The sequence below is a fragment of the Bison bison genome, unplaced genomic scaffold, assembly GCF_000754665.1.
Source record: "Bison bison bison isolate TAMUID 2011002044 unplaced genomic scaffold, Bison_UMD1.0 scf7180017864252, whole genome shotgun sequence".
NCBI lineage: Eukaryota > Metazoa > Chordata > Mammalia > Artiodactyla > Bovidae > Bison > Bison bison.
The window spans coordinates 940,292-955,944 of record NW_011494824.1 but is presented as its reverse complement, the minus strand read 5'-3'; the positions used below and the strand labels follow the sequence as shown (position 1 = coordinate 955,944).

At 37.3% G+C, this 15,653-nt stretch overlaps 1 protein-coding gene across 1 annotated transcript in view; it reads left to right on the top strand.

Annotated features, from left to right (window-relative positions):
• The window catches only part of ANKRD31 (ankyrin repeat domain 31), a 135,948-nt gene that overhangs the window by 14,832 nt on the left and 105,463 nt on the right, over nucleotides 1-15,653 (top strand). Inside the window, exons 5-8 of the mRNA XM_010847598.1 lie at nucleotides 4,150-4,190; nucleotides 7,824-7,900; nucleotides 9,683-9,726; nucleotides 13,649-14,269. Of these exons, the coding sequence (XP_010845900.1) occupies nucleotides 4,150-4,190; nucleotides 7,824-7,900; nucleotides 9,683-9,726; nucleotides 13,649-14,269 (783 nt within the window). The remainder of the gene's footprint in view (nucleotides 1-4,149; nucleotides 4,191-7,823; nucleotides 7,901-9,682; nucleotides 9,727-13,648; nucleotides 14,270-15,653) is intronic.

Sequence of the window (15,653 nt, the reverse complement as noted above, 5' to 3'; positions counted from 1 at the left end):
TCTCAGGTGGCGCTAGTGGTAAAGAACCTGCCTGTGCAGGAGATATTAGAGATGTGGGTCTGATCCCTGGGTTGCGAAGATCCCCTGGAGGAGGGCATGGCAACCCACTCCAGTATTCTTGCCTGGAGAATCCCATGGACAGGGGAGCCTGGAGGGCTATAATCCATAGGGTCGCAAAGAGTCTGATACAACTGAAGTGACTTAGCATGCACACTTAGTGCAGTTTAAAATGACCGTTTTATCATTTTATAACTCAGAAGCAATGTAAAGATGGTACTATATATCCAGATTAAACAGTCTAAAAGACAATCATGTGGGTATTTTAAAATAATAAAAAAAAATCTGTATAGATAACCAAATCTCACTACCTCAGTGTGAGAGAAAGGTATTTTAAGTACACGTTATCAATAATTCATCAAGATCACTGAAGCACTGCAGGAATGTGTATTCTGTTCTGTGGAATGTGAGGATAGTTTGAGGATAGACATCTCATGCCTTATGGAGAGCCAGGGTTGATCTGGCTGACCTGGTTGGCCAGGCTCCCATTTCTCTCCCAGCAATCCATTATTCAGTTGAAGAAGATCTCAGATAGTAGAATATTGTGTTTTGGTTAAGGATTTATAAGCAGACTTGTTCCTTTTTCAAGTACTCTTAGTTAATACAAATTAAACCTTCTTTCACCTCTCACACCCTACCCCCAATAGGTTTTTTGTTTTTTTTTTTTAATGTCTGCACTTGAATTACCTGGAAGGGGCAGGGGGAAGATGTCACATGTATTAACAGCACAGATAGCAATTTGTACTGCTTAAGAAAGAATGCATTGAGTGTATCCTTATATTTTGATAATCAACAAATGAACAGCTCCAGCACCCATTATATTCTGAGGCATTATCTCTTGAGGAGTATTTCTGCCTGTGGAAGAGGGAAAAAATCAGCAGTCAGGAGCAAACTTCCTTCTTACTTGCTCTCTTATCTTTTGCATTTTCCTTATGTGGGTAGGAGCAAAGGAATAATTAGCCCTCAACAGGAAAATTCACTGGTCCTCTAGTAAGATAAGTGGGTGTTATGGATGCTTGAATGAATTGCTTTGTGAAGACTCAGAAATTACCTAGTGAATATATAAATAATGTGTGTGTGTGTGTGTGCACATGTGCCTGCTCAGTCTTGTCCAACTCTTTGTGACCCCATAGACTGTAGCCCACCAGGCTCCTCTGTGCATGGGATTCTTTAGGCAAGAATACTGAAATGAGTTGCCATTTAAGGAATGGCAGGGAATCTTCCCAAACCAGGGATCAAACCCGCGTCTCCTGCATTGGTAGGTGGTTTCTTTACCAGTGAGCCACTTAGGAAGCCAAGTATATAAGTATACCCTGTTTAATTAGACCCTGGTGCTGGGAAAGATTGAAGGCAGAAGGAGAAGGGGGCCGACAGAGGATGAGATGGTTTGATGGTATCACCAACTCAATGGACATGAGTTTGAGTAAACTCTGGAATTTTGTGATGGACAGGGAAGCCTGGCGTGCTGCAGTCCACGGGGTCACAAAGAGCTGGACATGACTGAGCGGATGAAGTGAATTGTTTAATTAATCCTTGGGACTTTCTAAGTTTACTTCTTAAAATTCCTTCTTCGATGTGTGTCTCTGAGCTTTTTGTAAAGTCTTAGGAAGTATATATGTGTGGAACCAATGTAGTAACCTTGAGCAGTGTAAAGATGCACTATCAATAAATAACAGTGAACAGTGAATTAGAGAGGGTTTCCCTGGTAGCTCAGCTGGTAAAGAATCCGCCTGCAATGCAGGAGACCCCGGTTTGATCCCTGGGTTGGGAAGATCCCCTGGAGCAGGGAAAGGCCACCTACGCCAGTATTCTGGCCTGGAGAATTCCATGGACTGTATGGTCTATGGGGTCGCAAAGAGTCGGACACGACTGAGCGACTTTCACTTTGACTAATTGGAGAACATTGAAGTTCTCACATTACTTTGTGTTTTCTTGTTATTATGACTGTCAGTGATCAAAAATAGTTTGGAAGTTCAGACTAATGGTTTTATTTTCAGAAAGCTTTATTATTGATCATAGAAATAAATGTAGAAGGCCCCCAAAGAGAGATCTTTTTCTAAAGATTTTCTTTGATTCTAATAAGATATTTAAGGTAAGGATTTCTTTTAAAGTGATGAAAGCCAGTGTGTTGTGAAATCTTAAAATGTAAGCATTTTATCAGAGCATTTTAGCTTTTTTGAAAGGGACACAACAACTTCAGCTTTTTGGGCATGACCTGAGGATTGAGTAGAATCCATTAAGCATTTAACACTGTGACACAGAGATTGTATGATTTTTGGCCCTCAGGAGAAATATAGAACTCAGAACCTGACAAGAATGTCTCATCAGAACCATTATGGATTAATGAACTAAGAAAAGGAGAAAACTAGGAATTAAAAAGAAGGAACACTCCTTTTCTCTTTACCTAAGTTCCACAAATTCTTTTGTGAAAAGAAATTAAGACAAAAACTAAACATAAGGGCCAAACCCGTAAAACTCTTAGAAGAAAATACAGGGAGAAAGTATCATGACATTCTCTTTGGCAGTGATTTCATGCACATGAAAGCATAAGCAAACAAATAAAAAATAGGTAAGCTAGACTTCATGAAAATTTAAAACCTATCTGCATCAAATGGCACTGTGAACAGAGTGAAAAAGTAACTTAAAGAAAGGGAGAACGTGTGAAAGTGAAAGTGAAGTCGCTCAGTCATGTCCGACTCTTTGCAACCCCATGGACTGTAGCCCACCAGGCTCCTCCCTCCATGGGATTCTCCAGGCAAGACTACTGGAGTGGGTTGCCATTTCCTTCTTCAGGGGATCTTCCCGACCTAGGGATCGAACCTGGGTCTCCCGAATTCCAGGCAGATGCTTTAACCTCTGAGCCACCAGGGAAACCCAAATGGCACTGTGAACCGAGTGAAAAAGTAACTTGAAGAAAGGGAGAACATGTTGATATATGTAAATCATAAATCTGATTAGAGATTGATGCACAAAATATATGGAAACTCATAGCAGCAACTAACTACCTGACTGAAAAATGGGCAATGGACATAAATAGACATTTCAGTAAAGAAGATATAGAGAATTTCCTGGTGGTCCAGTGGTTACAACTTGGGGCTTTCATCGCTGGGCTTGGATTCTACCCTTGGTCCGGGAACTAAGGTTCCACAAGCTGTGTAGTGCAGCTTAAAAAGAGAAAGAGAGAGAGAAAGAGATGTACAAATGGCTTATAAACACATGAGAAGATATTAAATATCTTTAACCATTAGGGAAATGTACATCAAAACCATGATGAGATTCCATCTCTCATGTATTAGGATGGCTATTAGCAAAATAAAATAACATACTGATGAGAATGTGGAAAAATTGAAATTCTTGCCCACTGCTGGTGGGAAATGTAGAATGGTGCAGCAGCTGTGAAATATGGTATGGTCATTCCTCAAAAAATTAAACATGGAATTACCATATGACTTAAAAACTCCTCTTCTGGGTATATACCCAAAATAAGTGAAAGCAGGGACATGAAAATATGTTTGTCCACCTACACTCATAGAAGCACTGTTCACAGTAGCCAAAACATGGAAGCAACCCAAGTGTCCATTGATAGATGAGTAGATAAATAAAATGTGGTACACACGAACAATGGAATATTCAGCCTGAGAAAGGAACAAAATACTGATAGTTGCTGATACATAGATAAACCTTGAAGACTAATAATATTACTTATTATGAGCCAGTCACAAGAGGACACGTATTACATGATTCCTTTCATATGAGGCACTTAGTCACATTCATAGAGACAGAAAGTAGAAGCATGGATGCCAGGGATTGGGAGAAGGGTAAATGGAAAATTATTTAGATATGGAGTTTCAGTTAGGGAAGATCAAAAAGTTCTTGAAATGGAGGTGATGATTATGCATCAGTGGGGCTGTACATAATGTCAAAGGACTGTACATTTTTAAATGGTCAAAATGATAAATCTTATGTATATTTTGCCACAATAAAAAAGAATCTAACAAATAATGACATAAGAATTATATTAAATGTTAAGTTTTTTAGTTGTTGCATTAGCTTAGCATTCCTCAGTTGAAAATAAATGTTTTTTCTTTCTAGCAACCTCAGGATGAAATGGAACAAAATGGAGCTTTGTTACAGTAAGTATAATGATTTTTGGATTATTGTAGATTTTTAAAAATCATTTTAAAATAAGTCTTTTTCTTAAGAATTTTAGGGTTATTGTATGTTCTTGAGTAATTGTCCCTGTAGCAGCATAAATATGTTATTTTACGAACATTCTAGGTAAGTTTTGTTTCATGAGCAAAATTGAATAGGGTTGATTCTCTGACTTAAGATTATTTAAAAAGCAGATTTGTAGCATAGCATGAAGGAAGAATTTGTAGAGCTTATTGAAATTAGACTTCATAGAACTGTTATATTTAAAGAGACCTTGTCCTTTAAATTTTTTTGAAAAAACCAAGCATGGCCTGTGGACCCCTGGGAGTCCCTGAGACTTTCCAGAGGTCTGTGAGGTCAAAACTATTTTCATAGTAATGCCAACACATTATTTGCTTATGTCATGGTATTGACATTTGCACTTATAGTGCTAAAGCAAATGGTGGATAAAATGATGGAGCCTTAGTAGGAATCAGGGCAGGGGCACCAAATAGTACTAATAGTCCTGTTTTTCCCGGCCGGGTACTTACAGTTTAAAAAAAAAAAAAAAGGCCAGTTTTACTTAGTGCATTTGATGAAGCAGAAAAGTTGTTAGTTTTATTAAATTTCTACCTTGAATATATATCTTTTTATACTTCTGTTTAAAGTGTTATAGTTAAAAGCACTTGATTGAGTTACAAGATTTGTAAAAAAAAACCCCAAAAAACATGGTTTACTTTTTTTAACTTGAAAGAATGACAGACTGGTTATTTACGCAAGTAAATGGCAGATATTTTCTTGAACTTTCTGGGAAGATTGGTGGAAATATTTATGAAGGTGACCTTTTTGAAATTTTTGTAATAAAATGTATCAATATAGGGAAGATCTGCATAACTTAACACATGAGTATTTTCTTAAAGACCAATGCATGGTATCACAACAGCATCCACAGACAAGTGAAAGATCCGGTCAAAGGGCAAGACAGACCAATACAAAAGTTGACTGGTTTTGTTTCAGTTTTCACATTTCCAGTAACCTTTAAGGAGATGATTGCTTCTGGAGTCTTGGTATGTCATCTAAAAAGAATACGCACAATTATCCAAAAAGGCTACTAAAGAGCTAACTCCATGTCTGTGTGAGGCCAGACTTTTGTAATATACTTCAAATAAAAAAATACATGGCAAAAGATTGAATGTGTTGTAGCAGTTCAGATGGCAGCTGTCTTCCATTAAGCTGAATATTAAGGAGATTTTTAAAAATGTGAAACTTTCACACTATTTTTCATTTTGGAAAATACAATAATTTTAATAAAATATATTAATTTATTAGATTATTAGTTATTTTTAAGTTAACGATTAACATTTTTTTCTCCATCTTAATTTTTAACATGTAAATACAAGTAAATATAAGCCACATAAATAAAAACTCCTTGAGTTCATCACTAATTTTTAAGATTATAAAGGCGTCCAAGGGCCGAAAGTTTGAGAATCACCCTTTTACTGAATATATCAGCAATATAAGTTCATCTTCAGAATTGGAAAAAGAAAAGACTAATACAACATTTATAGTCTCACTGCCTGGAGAGAACCATTGTTAACATTTTGGAACATTTTATTTCAGGCTTTCTGTATATTTTTGTTTTGTTTGTATTTTCAACCAAGTTGAGATTCGTCTGCAGATAGTTTTGTTTCCTGTTTGTTTTTTTTTCTTTCTTTCTTTGGCCTCACCATGTAGCTTGCGGAGTCTCAGTTCTCAGACCAGATACTGAGCCCCTGCCCCCTGCAGTGGAAGCCTGGATTCCTGACCACTGGGCCACCAGGGAATTCCTCTTGTTTTTAAATTTTTAAGTAGTAGTTTACCATAATTACTATTTCACATCTTTAATATTTTTTAAAAAATGCATTAATGACCTCATTTTTTCATTGTATAACTTATTATACTATAATTCATATAATCATTTTTCTCTTATTGGACGTGTATGTTGTTTGCTGCTGCTGCTGCTAAGTCGCTTCAGTCGTGTCCGACGCTGTGCGACCCCATGGACTGCAGCCTACCAGGTTCCCCCGTCCATGGGATTTTCCAGGCAAGAGTACTGGAGTGGGTTGCCATTGCCTTCTCCTGTAACTGCATAGTGATACACCAATTCAACTTACTGCTATGGGGGAAAAACACCATTTAATGAGACATGAAGACAAAGCACAAACCCGACTAAGGGGACACACGCTGTGGACCACAGCACGGCTATGACCAGAGCAAGTGGGGGGACGGGGGAGGGGAAGATGGATGGGTAAACTGCAGCCTCGGGGGCTGGGGGGGGGTGTCTGGATTGACTACGACTAAGCAGACTACAGGATGAGACAGGAAATCAAAACCAATGATGAAAGCAGACACACTGTCAGAGAACTCCAACAGCAAGGAAAACATACAGAACTGTTCTTTTACAAATATTCAGAAAGAAATCAAGCATGAAACCACAGAGAAATCGTCAGAGAATTTTAAATATCATCTAATTAGCCAATGATGCAAATTATAAAAACAGTGTGTCAAAAGGCCACAGAGTGGACTATTTACCATTGTTACACTAGTCACTGTTGTTTGCAGTCTTATCTAAATAACTATGCCTAATATAAATAAGTTTTTTAATAACTTAGGTGAAAGTTTGCTCTAATTTCAAAATTCTCTTTTATAATTAAGGAAAAAAAAATCCTGTTGCTGATTCAGACTATGATTTTGTTTTATTTTAGATCAGCTTGTACTCATAATCATATTTTAGGAAAAAAATTGGCATTTTTTCTGTTTGCCTCATGGAAATTATTCTGTATGAGCAGTTTCATTTTCAAGATAGCTTATATTGATTGCTTCTATTTTTTAGGCAGGAGAGAATGTTCAATTTATTATTCTTGCTTAGGATTCAAGTAGCTATGCCTGGTGCATGAAAACTTAAAACAACTGGAACGAGCAGTGTTTTTTTTTTTTTTTTTTAAGGAAGATATCTTGATTGCATTTGTATAGTAAATTAGATTGAGAAAAAAATAGTTTACTGATTGCTTTTCTTCAATCAGCTTTTAATTATCCCAGGGTACGTGATCAAAATTGTAGATTAAGCATGACCTTTATTTTGCTTGTAATCTCTTCCCTTCAGCATTTCCTACTCTTTTCCCCTTGCTGTGAAATACTACTAAGGTGAATAATGTCTGAGAATTTTCTCATTACTGACTTTCACTTACATCTTAAACTATAATGACAAACTTTAAGTGTATTTGAGGATTTAAATAGCCATGCTACATGAATTAGGACAAATTTTTCTCTCTCACCCCACCCCTGTATTTGGTAGACAATTATCTCCAAAGTTACTTTCAGGTCTAAGTGTACTTTAGCTTGTTTACACTCCTGAAGTTCATTCCTTAATATTCTGGCTCTCTCCAGTTTTGAAGCCATTTGAAATTTACATGTTAATAAATTGGTAGTAATTGTAAAAGTAACTAGAATGATGGAGCAAAGACAAAGCCTATTTGAAATTCCTTTAAATTAAAAAGAAACTTAAATTTATCTGAATGAGAAATAGTAGTTTTTTTCTACTTAAAATTTTGTATTTATTTATTAATTGATTGACTTTTTTTTTTTTTTTTCCTGAGGTTTAGAAAAAGTCATCCAGTGTTCACAGTATCATTTCCCCAGGCTGAACTTTCACTGAACCACCGAAGTAGTCTAGGTATGCTTTTATGGGTAGAGTCATATAAAATGAAGTTGTCTTTGCCTAAAAATAGAAGCCTTAGTTAGGTATGGATTTATTTACAAATAGGCTGGTCTATTGTAATTGCTGCCATACACTTTTACATATGAAATCAGTGTTGCTGTTGACCTTGGATCCTGCTGCTTGAAGCTGCTCATGTGAGAAGCAGCTCAGGTGCAGTCAATACTTGCTCCTCCATATGTCTGCTCTTTTACTTGCAACTCGGGCTCAAATTTAAAAACAGTGTTTGTTTTCTCTGTTCATAGCAGACCATTTGCTTGATTTCAGCTGTATTAGAGGATGGCTGTCTTTCTCTTTGAAGTGTCTCCTAAGTATGTTGTATGACAGTGTAGAAAATATTCTTAGTGGTCATTAAAACCTTGTATTATAAGAAAAGGTACAAGGACATGATAGTTGAAATTGAAAAGTTAAGCTTTAAAAGTTCTGCCCTCTCCTGTTTTGTTGCCACTATAACAATAGAATTACCACTTAAGCCCAGCACCAACTCTCAACTAGGTATTCCTAGTGCCTGGAGTTTGGTCTGTAATATTATTTATTCATTATTTTAACAAATATGTATTGAGCCTGCTGAGTGACAGGCGTATGGATGCTATGGGTGTACAAATGCCAAGTAAACCAGGGATCCTAAAAGGATAGCTGATCTGGAGCTTGAAGATAGGATGGATCTGAACCGTCTTACCATTGGTGGAAAACAAAAATGTTTTCAAGGGTGTCTGGGGGCAATGCTAAAAGGATAAAGATCAGTTGTGCTCCCACTGTCCAACCTGTGGCAAATTAGTTGAGGAAAAAAACGAACAATGCTTTTGGTTTATAGAAATAAGTTTGTGAAAAAAACCATGAGTTCATGTACTCAAAAAATGTTAGCAATGTAGTCTCTCTCTCTATACATATATATAAACTATAGCAAAATGTGTAAAAAATTTTTATGACTTTAAGAAGTAAAGATTTTTAATACATGTACATTTAGAACATTTCCTGATTCCTTTTGGCCCTTACATGAATGTTCCTTTTATGCTTAACCACATTCATTCATTTAAATTCTATTACATATAATGGAGAAGATGATGACACTGAGAAAGCAGATACAATTTTTCCTCATGTAGTTGCAGATACTTAGAAGGACTCAGCCAGAGTAGAGAGGTTTTTGTTTTTTTGTTGTTTTTAATAATTTTACGTATTTCTGTTTCTGGCTGCCCTAGGTCTTTGGTGCTGTACGTGGGCTTTTTGTGGTTGCTTGGGGGCTATCTGTTGTGGTACTTGGGCTTCTCATTGCAGTGGCTTCTCTTTTATTGAGGAACGTGGTCTCCAGGGCTTGCAGGCTTCAGTAGCTGTGGCATACGGGCTCAGTAGTTGTGGCACAGGGGCTTAGTTGCTCCACTGCACATGGGCTCTTCCCGAACCAGGGATCAAACCCGTATCTCCTGCTTGGGCAGGCAGAGTCTTTATCACTGAGCCACCAGGGAAGCCTGAGAGGTCGGTTTTTAATTTGACTAATCCCAAATAATTATCATTTTACCTTGCTTCATGTGAAATATTTCTTAAGGAATGGAAGAATTTCACAACTTTATTGCTAACATGATACTTTTAATAAATTTGTATAACATTTATAAAATATTTGATATATCTCATGCATGCCTGAGGAAATCATTTCAAGTTATGTGATTAAGAAATGCTGAGTAAGACAATATGTTTTATTGTTTTAATAAAACTGGAATGAAAACATATAATGTTATCTTTTAGGACCTGAGGCTGAAAATCCTGAAGTGTTAACACACCCAGAAAAGGTTTGTCTGTATAATGGAAATTAGCTATTCAGATCTTGGGTTTAGATTTTTTAAAATTATATTAATAAGTATCAAGCCCATTTAAGTTTTCCCCTAAGCAGAAATGTGACTAGACCATTTCAATAGAATTGTGTAACAACCCATTTCAGTGTTGTTGTTGTTGTTTTTTAAGGGGAATCATTTTCCAATATTTTTCATGAAAACTCATATAAATCCTTCTTTGCAATAAAGCAGTCTTTTACCGTTCACAAGGTTTTTTGTGAATTGCAAAAGTTTTTATCCCCTGCATTCCCCCATTCAATCTGGGCTGCTTCAGACAGAAAGCATGAGGACACTTTTCTTACATCTGTAGTGGAAACCCGTTTCAGTATTTATTCTGGTCTCCAATGAAATAGAATTTTATTGATCTGTGCTTCTTTTCTGTCAGTCTTATTCATTATCTAGAGGAGGAGAATATAATATCAGATTAATTGCTGAGGTAATATAGCAAAAATGCGTTCTGTTGCCTTGTTTATTACCTGGAAAAGAATGTGTCTATAAACCCATTTCAGTGTTTTTTTTTTAAAAGGGGAATAATTTTCCAATACTTTCCTTATAAACTCTTATAAATCCTTCTTTGGAATAACGCAGGCTTTTACTGTTAACAAGGTTTTTTGTGAATTGGAAATATTTTTTCCCCCTGTCTTCCCCCATTCAATCTGGGCTGCCAAAGACAGACAGAAAGCATGAGGACACTTTTCTTACATCTATTACCCTCTTTCTTTTGATATTTCCTATTGGATAGTGCTTTCTCATCTTCCAGTTGCTACTTGATAAACATGTCCTGAGTGCTTGTTTTGGCTTTGCTTTCTGCTTGGTGCTATGGGAAATCAGAGGACGATAAGACTGGCTCCGTGCATAACAGACTCCAACAGTCAAGGACCTCCCAAGGCCAACCCTGTCATAGCTGTACCTTACTTCATCTCAGATATACCTTAGCATTCCCACCTGTATGCCTTTGTTCAAGTCAGGAGCCAGAAAGCAAGAGAAAGCATAACATTTGGAACTATATAGGTTGCATTCTAAGGGAAGTATGTCATTTACATGTGTGATATATGGAAAATGATACTCACGTCATAGACTTACAATGAGGGCTGTGAGCAATGATAGCTCATGGTGTTTGGTACTAGTTGGTGCTTAAGAAATGTGTGTTTTTCTCTTTTATTCCTTCACAAATCATTAATTTCTGGCTTAAGTACCATCTCGTTGGATCTGTCTCAGATAACTTTAGTGATCTTGACCAAAGTAACTGCTCCCTCTCTATCTAGCATTCATTATTTACTATGTCAGTATTTACCTATCACTTGCCTCCTATGACATTAATATATTTGAGAGAAAGGATTTTTTGAGCAAAGAAGTTTAGAGAGCACTGTATGCCAGAGTCTCCTCAGAGATTGATAACGCACGTTCTGAAAAGTCCTGAGGTAAAGAAACCTATTTAACCAATTTTAGGCTATCTTGAAAACTCTTTACTGCCTCCTCTTTTTCTGCTCCAGGAAACTTATTCTTGTAACACTAGGGCTATGGTTTACGCTGTTAATTTGAGTTAGTGCAGTGTTTTTGATGTTGTCTACAGTTGTTAAGTTCCTTTAGGGCAGAGTTCAATTCAATATATATGTAAGTTTTATTTGATTGAGGACCTTGAGTTTAGTAGATATAAGGATTTCAGATAGGAAGGAAAGCTTGAACATGTTTAAAGAATGGGTAGGGTCCAGTTCTTCAGTTCCTTCTAAATTTCTTTTATCTTTTGGAGCAACTTATAGGTTGCGTTGCTAACAAGTAAATATATCTTCTTAAGCTCTGCATGCTATGTACAGAGAATATAAATGGTAGCAGGTGGAAAAGGAGGAGAGGGAGAATAAAATGTTCTTCACTTCTCTTATTCAAATCAGAATATTAGAGGGCTTACAAATTACAGTGCAGTGGTGTGTCAGTGAAGGTGGACTTGATTTTTAGAAACAGGCAAAAGTCACTGAAACCCATTCTGTTATTTAAGGTTATGCAAATTAACAATCTGAAATGTTGAAAAATAGCTTAGTGCCTTTAAGCTATTGAAACTGATTTTCTTGAATGGCTTATAAATGATTTTAAAAGCACTTTCAAAAGAAGAAGTCTAATAATATTTGATCACTGGAAATATTTTGAGAGCTTGGGGCTGGTGCACTGGAACGACTCAGAGGGAGGGTATGGGGAGGGAGGAGGGAGGAGGTTTCAGGATGGGGAACACAGGTATACCTGTGGCGGATTCATTTCGATATTTGGCAAAACTAATACAATATTGTAAAGTTTAAAAATAAAATTAAAAAAAAGAACAAAAAAAAATAGTTTTGTAGTTTTGTGCTTTTTGTTCAAAATAACCACAGGTCAGAACCATTGATTTATAGCAGAGCTGATAATATTTACATAGATCTGTGTTTTCATTTCTCCTTTTCTCCCCACTGACCTCCTGTCCTTTGGCCTTTTTACTTCACATTTACATATTCATACAGAGGTGGGGAACAAAAAGAAGGTGAAACTACACCAATTTTGTTCCTGGTTAATGGTTTTAATAAAATTCAATAGGGATTTTTTAGCAAGGGAGAATTTTCCAACCATTAAGTGCAGTGAAGTTTTTAGGTTATCTGTTAGTTTAACTATCCATGTTATGTTATCTCTGCCTCTTTCCTTAGCCCGGATAATTTAAACTTAAATGAATAGATAATTTGTCATCTGTAATTATGGTCCAGCCAGTTTTACCTTTGATTCACTATTAAATGTTTAACCATGGGTTCACTGTCATTAGTAATTTGGTATCAGTTCAGTTTAGTTCAGTTCAGTCACTCAGTTGTGTCCGAGTCTGCAACCCCATGAATGGCAGCATGCCAGGCTTCCCTGTCCATCACCAACTCCTGGAGTTCACACAAACTCAAGTTCATCGAGTCAGTGATGCCATCCAACCATCTCATCCTCTGTTGTCCCCTTCTCCTCCTGCCCCCAAATCCCCCCAGCATCAGGGTCTTTTCCAGTGAGTCAACTCTTCGCATGAGGTGGCCAAAGTATTGGAGTTTCAGCTTCAGCATCAGTCCTTCTAATGAACACCCAGGACTGATCTCCTTTAGAATGGATTGGTTGGATCTCCTTGCAGTCCAAGGGACTCTCAAGAGTCTTCTCCAACACCACAGTTCAAAACCATCAATTCTTCGGCACTCAGCTTTCTTCACAGTCCAATTCTCACATCCATACATGACCACTGGAAAAACCGTAGCCTTGTCTAGACGGACCTTTGTTGGCAAAGTAATATCTCTGCTTTTCAATATACTATCTAGGTTGGTCATAACTTTCCTTCTAAGGAGTAAGCTTTAATTTCATGGCTGCAGTGACCATCTGTATTGATTTTGGAGCACAAAAAAATAAAGTCTGACACTGTTTCCACTGTTTCCCCGTCTATTTCCCATGAAGTGATGGGACCGGATGCCATGATCTTCGTTTCCTGAATGTTGAACTTTAAGCCAACTTTTCCACTCTCCTCTTTCACTTTCATCAAGAGGCTTTTGAGTTCCTCTTCACTTTCTGCCATAAGGGTGGTGTCTTCTGCATATTTGAGGTTATTGATATTTCTCCCGGCAATCTTGATTCCAGCTTGTGCTTCTTCCAGCCCAGCGTTTGTCATGATGTTCTCTGCATATAAGTTAAATAAGCAGGGTGATAATATACAGCCTTGATGTACTCCTTTTCCTATTTGGAGGAAGTAATAAAGAATATTTATATTTATGGAAAGGAGGAAAGTTGATAAAGCCTTTTAGTGGAATTTAGCAACATGGTGAACTAGAAAACTATAACATTTTCATTTTAAACACTTTTTGGTATATGTACTAATAATGTAACTTCTATTTGGAATATATAGGAACTTAGTAGAAACAGAGACTCTCCTGAAATAAGCCTTCTCTCAAATCCTTCTATTAAAGAATCTGATACATTTGCTGTAAAGGAGAAGTCATTATTAGAGCCAGAGAAGGAGCCTAGTGAGGAAGGTGCATTAACCATGACTTCGGAAGAAAACAAAGATGAAGAAAGCTCTCTTGAAACTTTTGTATCTGCCTTAGAAAGGGTACTCACATCACCAGAAATCAGCCAGGAAGAAAGACTGTTTAGAAAAATGAATGATTTTGAACCTAGAGAGCTGGCGAAGCCATTGAGCAACTCTTCGAGCTCCATATCAATACCTTTGACATGTCACAGAGATTTTCTAGAAGACCCAAAGGATGATGCATTGCCAGTTGAGGTATCAACAGCCTTAAACACATTGTCAGATGCCAAGGTGGAACCCATCTGTCACAGGAAAGAGGGAGGCATCAGTCTCAGTGCTGGAAATGAATGTTCAGGAGTGGAGCCCGGTACGTCTCAGACTGATGAAGACTGTACACAGATAGCAGAGGTGGATTTTGAGACTCTTTGTTCTACTCCACCATTTGAACAAGATTCCAAGTTAGCTGAGCTGCAGGACAAGCATCTTCCAGTGCAGCAAGTAAGTGTAAGTATGAACCGACAATTTTACCTTTTATAGTGACCTTTAACGAGTCTTCATTGCCCATACACTTTATTTTAAATTCAAACCTACCTAAACAACAACTTTTTGACTTTGAAGCATATAGTGATCTTTTGAAAAGTTCCCAGGATAGAGTTTTCAAGGAATTGTAAGTTAAAATAGTCAAGTTTATCCTCTGAAAACCTGAGAAGATATATCTTTATCACATTGTTTATATAGTTGAAAGAAAAAATTCTTTCTCAGACTTTTTCCCTGTTAGCTCAGAAAATCACTGTGTCTACCTGAGTGCAAAGTAGAGGTAAGATACCCCATGTTAATTTCTAGTTGGACATAAATGCAGTTGCTCTTCCAGGAGAGGGAAATATAGTTGGTCTGCCTGGCTTCAGTACGGCTTTGCTTTTCGTGGCTGAGGATACTGTCCGGTGACACAGTTTGGTTTAGAGTTCCTGGACTTCTGTGCTGGGAGACCCTCCAGTACCTATCACTTAACCAACTTACCAACTTTTCATGTTGGCAATTTTTTCTTGGTTATAATAGTAATACATCCTCATTATATATAAAAATAATCAAACATTACAGTAAGAGGAAGTATCTGACAATTCCACTTACCAGAGATAATTGTTAACCATTTACTGTATGTCTCCATTTTTGCTATGTACAGTCTCTGTAAGTAAATGGGATTATATTATACATAATGCTTTGTAACTTATTTTTAAATTTTAATGATACATCTTGGTTATCTTTCTATGTCCATGAATGTAGCACTACTTGTCGTCGTTGTTTAGTCACTAAGTCGTGTCTGACTCTTTGTGACCCCATGGACTGTAGCCCGCCAGGCTCCTCTGTCCAAGGGGGGTTTTCCAAGCAAGAGTACTGGAGTGGGTTGCCATTTCCTTCTCCAGGTAGCACTACTTAAGTCTTATTATTTGTTGAGTGCTATTCCACTGTGTGGGCATATATATATTGTGTGTATAAAATAATACATATAATTTATTTAACCAATTCACTAGGTCATTTGGATTTTTTTCTTTTTTCCTCTGGCTCTTACCAAAATGCTCTTTTGAACATTTCTTGAAAGGTTTAAATAACATGATACTGCTACTGCTACTGCTAAGTTGCTTCAGTCGTGTCCGACTCTGTGCGACCCCATAGACGGCAGCCCACCAGGCTCCCCCGTCCCTGGGATTCTCCAGGCAAGAACACTGGAGTGGGTTGCCATTTCCTCCTCCAATGCATGAAAGTGAAAAGTGAAAGTGAAGTTGCTCAGTCGTGTCCGACTCTAGCGACCCCATGGACTGCAGCCTACCAGGCTCCTCTGTCCGTGGGATTTTCTAGGCAAAAGTACTGGAGTGGTGTGCCATTG